Source organism: Danio rerio, chromosome 21, assembly GCF_049306965.1.
Source record: "Danio rerio strain Tuebingen ecotype United States chromosome 21, GRCz12tu, whole genome shotgun sequence".
NCBI classification, from domain to species: domain Eukaryota; kingdom Metazoa; phylum Chordata; class Actinopteri; order Cypriniformes; family Danionidae; genus Danio; species Danio rerio.
Window position 1 is genome coordinate 348,856 of NC_133196.1, and position 6,378 is coordinate 355,233.

The window sequence follows — 6,378 nt, forward strand, 5'->3', positions numbered from 1 at the left end:
TAGACGATTGACTCTAGTTTGTTGAATTATTAGACAATAATACACAGAATAATGCATATAATTGACTCTGGTTTCTTACATTTTAGGAAATAATCCACATGTAAATAGTATAAGGGGAATATTTGACTACAGTTTGTTAAAATATTTAAAAAGAATGCACAGTATAATTAATATAAGCAGATAAATTGAGTCTGGTTTGTTAAATTATTAATAAATAATCCAGTATTTATAGTATAAGTGGAATAATTGACTCCAGTTTGTTGAATTATTAGAAAAGAATGCACAGTGTAATTAATTTAAGCAGATTAATTGACTCCGGTTTGTTGAATTATTGGAAACTAATACAAACTTTAAGAACTATAACTGGAATAATTAACTCCTGTGTGTTAAATTACAAGACATTAATACACATGTAAGTAGTATAAATTGACTCATATTTGTTGAATTATTAGAAAAGAATGCACAGAATAATTAATATAAGCGTTGACTTTGGTTTGTTGAAATATTAGACACTAATGCACAGTAAAAGTAGTATAAGCAGAATAACTGACACCGCTTTGTTGAATTATTAGGAAGTAAAGCAGAAATTAATGCACAATATTAGTCATTAAAGCAGATTAATTGACTCCTGTCTGTTGATTTATTAGCAGATAATACTTACTATGAGCAGTATAAGTGGAGTAATTGACTTATTCATTAATGATACACACCTGACTCTTAACAGACACTCCGCTTGACCACATCACCACTTCAGATGTGTTACTCTCGAATAACTCAGTGACCTGTCCTCAGTTCTTCCCTATGTTAATAAAGACAATGCTTCACACATTCGCTGCTGATTGATCAATAACAGACACTGATCGACAGATATTGATGATGATGGTTTATTGATCATCAGAATGTAAACACTGGAGTGCTGTGAACATCTGGAATGCAGCTGTGCCGCTTCAACACCACATCAGGGCAGGCACATGGAGAACAGCGGCGCAGGTGTGTGTGTGTGTGTTTCTCCAGAGCTCTCTCTGTCTGTGTGTGTGTGCGGCTGCAGTAAACAGAGGTGTTGATCATGTAAATTCTCTGGTCTCCTCAGTGTGTCTCAGTGTTTAGCGTCCGCCTGCTGGAACAGTGGCCGCAGCTGCTCCGCCGTGGTGGCCTCCTTCTGCTGCATGAGGGCCGCGTGACCCCTGGTGACCCCCCAACCGTCTGGAGTGGACATGGAGGGGCAGAGTGGACGACCAGACGCCGGCTTCAGCTTCTCCCAGTAGTCACGGCGAGCCCTGCACAACACACACACACACACATATCAGAATAACATAAACACACAGACACACATCAAAAATGCACAACACACAAACACAGATCAGAAACACACTATACATAAACACACACACACATCAGACACAAACACTATGCGTCAACACTTTTACACACACACAAAAATTACGGAAGCTATACATCGACACACACACACACACACACACACACACACACACACACACACACACACACACATATCAGAATAACATAAACACACAGACACACATCAAAAATGCACAACACACAAACACAGATCAGAAACACACTATACATAAACACACACACACATCAGACACAAACACTATGCGTCAACACTTTTACACACACACACACACACACACACACACACACACACACACACACACACACACACACACACACACACACAGTAGTATTGACTGTATTGTTGTCTGGTTTCTCACCTGGCCCTGACCCAGGGTTTGGTGTGCATCTCCAGGCCGCTGCCCCACAGGCCGTGTTTTTGTGAGGCTTCGGGCAGGAATCCTCTCTCGGCCGACAGCTCTTCAGCTACAGCGCGGATGTGGTACGGCTCGAACCCGCAGCAGCCACCGATGTAGCGGATTCCAGCTTTATAGGCCTCTCTGGCGTACTGCTGCATCTCCCAGCGCGTCAGGATCCGCGGCTCCAGAGCTGGACAACCACAACCACAACAACACAATCAGAAACACACAACAACATCAGCAGCAAAAACATCATACACATCAGGATGTAAGTGAGCATGTGTGTCTTTGTGTGTTGTGCATGTGTGTATGTGTTTGGGTAGTGTGTGTTTTAATGTGTGTGTCTTTGTGTGTATGCATGAGTGTATTGTGCATGTGTGTATGTGAGTGAGGGGGTAGGGTTAAGGATTAATTTGTGTGTATTTTGTGTTATTCTGTGTTGTCCGTGTGTGTTTATTTTGTGTATGTGTGTACCGAATGGGAACTCGGGCAGGTCAATGAAGCCCTGGCAGCTGCAGTCGGGTGTGTGGTACGCCAGCGGCTGCGTCATATAATGCGCTTTCAGACCCGCTTTCTCCACTGCAGCCTTCATCATCACCACAGTCTTCACACAGGTCAGGGGGTCAAAGTGACAGTTCACACCCACAATATCAGCTCCTGAAACACACACACACACACACAACAGATCACATACACAGCCAAACACAGAGAGAGCATGTGTGTGTGCTTATACTTTGTTTTCCTAATGTTGTGGAACCAAATGTCCCCACAAGTATAGCAATACTAGTTAATTTTTACCTTGTGTGTTCATTTTCTTGATCTTTATCAAGAGAGCTGCTCAAAAATCAGCCAGAATGAAGTGTTGAGAGCACATGAAGATAGCTGTAGGTGTGTGTGTAAGACTCACCTGCTTTCACCAGTCTGACGGCACACTCTCCAGGTGTAACTCCATGCATGTCTCCGTCAGGTCCAATACACAGAGTCGCTGCTACAGGCTTTCCTGTGGCCTTCAGAACCTGGACGGCCCATTCAGCCTCCTCCACATGCTCAAAGTACTGTGATCCAAAATAATATTAAATTCATTACATTTATATAGTGCTTGTCCAGGCACTTGTGGGACACATCACTATACTGGAGTATTATCAGGACACATCACTATACTGGAGCATTATCAGGACACATCACTATACTGGAGTATTATCAGGAAGCATCACTATACTGGAGCATAAGGACACATCACTATACTGGAGTATTATCAGGACACATCACTATACTGGAGCATTATCAGGACACATCACTATACTGGAGCATTATCAGGACACATCACTATACTGGAGTATTATCAGGACACATCACTATACTGGAGTATTATCAGGACACATCACTATACTGGAGCATTATCAGGACACATCACTATACTGGAGCATTATCAGGACACATCACTATACTGGAGTATTATCAGGAAGCATCACTATACTGGAGCATAAGGACACATCACTATACTGGAGTATTATCAGGACACATCACTATACTGGAGCATTATCAGGACACATCACTATACTGGAGCATTATCAGGACACATCACTATACTGGAGTATTATCAGGACACATCACTATACTGGAGTATTATCAGGACACATCACTATACTGGAGCATTATCAGGACACATCACTATACTGGAGCATTATCAGGACACATCACTATACTGGAGTATTATCAGGACACATCACTATACTGGAGCATTATCAGGACACATCACTATACTGGAGCATTATCAGGACACATCACTATACTGGAGCATTATCAGGACACATCACTATACTGGAGCATTATCAGGACACATCACTATACTGGAGCATTATCAGGACACATCACTATACTGGAGCATTATCAGGACACATCACTATACTGGAGCATTATCAGGACACATCACTATACTGGAGCATTATCAGGACACATCACTATACTGGAGCATTATCAGGACACATCACTATACTGGAGTATTATCAGGACACATCACTATACTGAAGCATCAGGACGGCCCCAGTGTGTGTGTTTCTATCTTTGTCTGTATGTGTGTGTATGTGTTTGTGTGTGTATGTTTCTGTGTATGTGTGTGTGTGTTCTTACCTCAGCGATCAGCAGGTCTACATTCTTCTTGATGAAGACATCCAGCTGTTTCTTGAAGGTCTTCTTCACCTCCTCTTCACTCTTGCAGCTCAGGTATGAAGGCGTCTGCGAGACTCCGCCCGCCACCAGCGCATCGCCCTCATTGGCCACTTCTCTGGCCAGGTCACAGGCCGCCTCATTGATCTGCTGGCCCTGCAGAGGGAGATGAGCACACCATGGCCAGGATGTGAGTGTGACAGTGACTGTGTGTGTGTGTGTGTGTGTGTGTGTGTGTGTGTGTGTGTGTGTGTCAGACTCACAGTGAAGCTCAGTTTGTTGCCTCTGTTCTCCAGCTTGTCGTCACTGGCGTAGAAAGTGAACGTCTGCATGACATTTGAGCCAGCGCGCAAGAACTCCCGGTGCAGCTGCCGCACTACACACACACACACACACACACACACACACACATATATGCTAACATGAGATGGTAAGAAGAGTCCAGGGCATGCTGAACATCTGAAGATACTACAGTAGTAATCTGTAATAATGAAGTGTAGACTAGAAGGCACAACACTACTATACTACTATGTATAAATGATGATTACACGCTCCAAATTTGACATTTTGACTGCATATTCTGCTATTGCACATGCAGACCAACCTTTTATCTGTTTAAATATCTTCATTACCGTCTCCAGACTTTACATTTTGTCTGTATATACTTCTATTATGTTTGGAATATAGTAGATCCAGCAGGTTGTTATCGCAAAATAAAGCCGGAGAGGTTTATAAGAGCACATGTGAAGTGCTGAAGAAGTCTTCAGGTGGAGACTGAAGGCTTTATTCTGAGAAAACAACCGTCTGGATGTACTTTATCCTGATTATTACACTGCTCCTGGCCACAAAACGTAAATATTAGACACAAAGCATTGCTCTGAGCTGAAATAGTGTATAAATTCTTTAATTAAATCCAACGCTGACAGAATGAAATGAATGACAGATATGAGTGTGTGTGTGTGTGTGTATGGATGAAGGTATTCACTGATGGTGAGTCTCAGTTCCTGGATGAGTGTGTGTTATTCACTAGTGCTTATCTGGGAATAACAGACCTTGAAATGTCGCAACTGACCAATCCAAATAGGTTATTCCAGACAGTGGTGTAATCACTTCTGATTGGTCAATCGCATGTGGTTCTGTCAGCTTTGCATGTGAGTAAAGAATTAATAAACTATTATGGCTCAGAATATAGACATCCATAACATTACACTAACTTTACAGTGTGTTTCTTTATAAATATTCTGATTACACACAGCAAACGTTACATATTGGTCTGTATTTACTGCTGTTATACATAACTTGTATAACTTAATATATATTTCATTTTGTGTGTGTGTGTGTGTGTCTGTCTGTCAGTCTATTCGTGTGTGTTTGTCAGTCAGTCTATTAGTGTGTGTGTGTGTTAGTATATGTGTTAGTATGTCTGTCTGTGTGTATGTTAGTATGTCAGAATGTGTGTGTGTCAGTGCAGTGTGTCTGACCGGCCTCCGGGTGCTCCGCAGCGGCCTCTGGTGTCCAGGGTCCGGCCTTCACATACCCGCGCTTCTCCAGAGCGAACACGAACCCTCCGTCTCCAATCACCACCTCACCCGCGTTCAGGCGCTCCAGAACTCCCTAAACACACACACACACACACCACACACACACCACACACACGCCATATAAAGCAAAATCCAGCAGAACACACACTGATACAGCAGCAGAGACGCGAACGAACGCTGTTGGAACCGTGTGCGCCTTTCTCTTCCTCAGTCTTTATTCACTCTAACACACATTTAACACACTTTTAATGCTTTTCTTAGTGTGTGTGTGCGTTTGCGTGCACAATCGAGCTGTTTATTAATAACTGGACTGAACTAAACTCTTGCAGGATCTCGTGCGTCCAGCGCGTCTCTCCGTTAACGCGAAAATAACGCGCTTATAAAGCATGCAATGACTGTGTGTGTGTTTGTGGTTAGCTGAAACTCACCCGTTTGGATCCGACTGGTGCCATGTTGATCTGATTCAGGAACAGCAGATGGAGAGTTTGAGGAGAGCCGAGAGAGAGTGCGCGGAGAGCCGCTGGAGACGCGCTTTTAAAGCACAGCTGGAGGGGTGTGTGTGTGTGTGTGTGTGTGTGTGTGTGGTTCTGTAAGTGATCGCCCCTTCTAACCTTTACTAGTTCAGTGTGTAACTGGTTAATGTTTATCTTCTAAACCGGGAGCATCAATACCATCATGGCGACGTTCAATAACGCGTCTGATCGCTGACGGCAGCAGAAACAGCTCCAGTGTACCGCTTTAAACCCTTCATCCTCTTCACTTCAGCTGTTTCTGAGCCAAAAAAAGAAGGAAAGCCTGTTCTCAATTTTCCTCCTCATTCACTGAAAACAGACTCTCAGATATCAGCGTGCAACACTAGTTTCTGTGCGCAAAACTCGTATATTTACAGCTGA

General features: G+C 43.2%; 1 protein-coding gene across 2 annotated transcripts; it reads right to left on the bottom strand.

Moving 5' to 3' along the window:
• Positions 1-862: 862 nt before the first annotated feature.
• On the bottom strand, positions 863-6,061 carry bhmt (betaine-homocysteine methyltransferase). Of its 2 annotated transcripts, none has more exons than NM_001012480.2 (8): positions 5,914-6,061; positions 5,426-5,558; positions 4,208-4,320; positions 3,909-4,100; positions 2,686-2,833; positions 2,253-2,435; positions 1,740-1,968; positions 863-1,277 (listed from the first exon to the last, which is right to left on the bottom strand). In NM_001012480.2, exons 1-8 carry the CDS (start codon positions 5,935-5,937, stop codon positions 1,097-1,099), a joined length of 1,203 nt encoding a protein of 400 aa, NP_001012498.2. In that variant the 5' UTR covers positions 5,938-6,061; the 3' UTR covers positions 863-1,096. The 2 variants fall into 2 exon arrangements, 1 of the variants encoding a protein (NP_001012498.2); XR_012396455.1 differs by having other exon boundaries at positions 869-1,277; positions 1,740-2,081; positions 2,154-2,435; positions 5,914-5,994.
• Between the last annotated feature and the right edge of the window lie 317 nt (positions 6,062-6,378).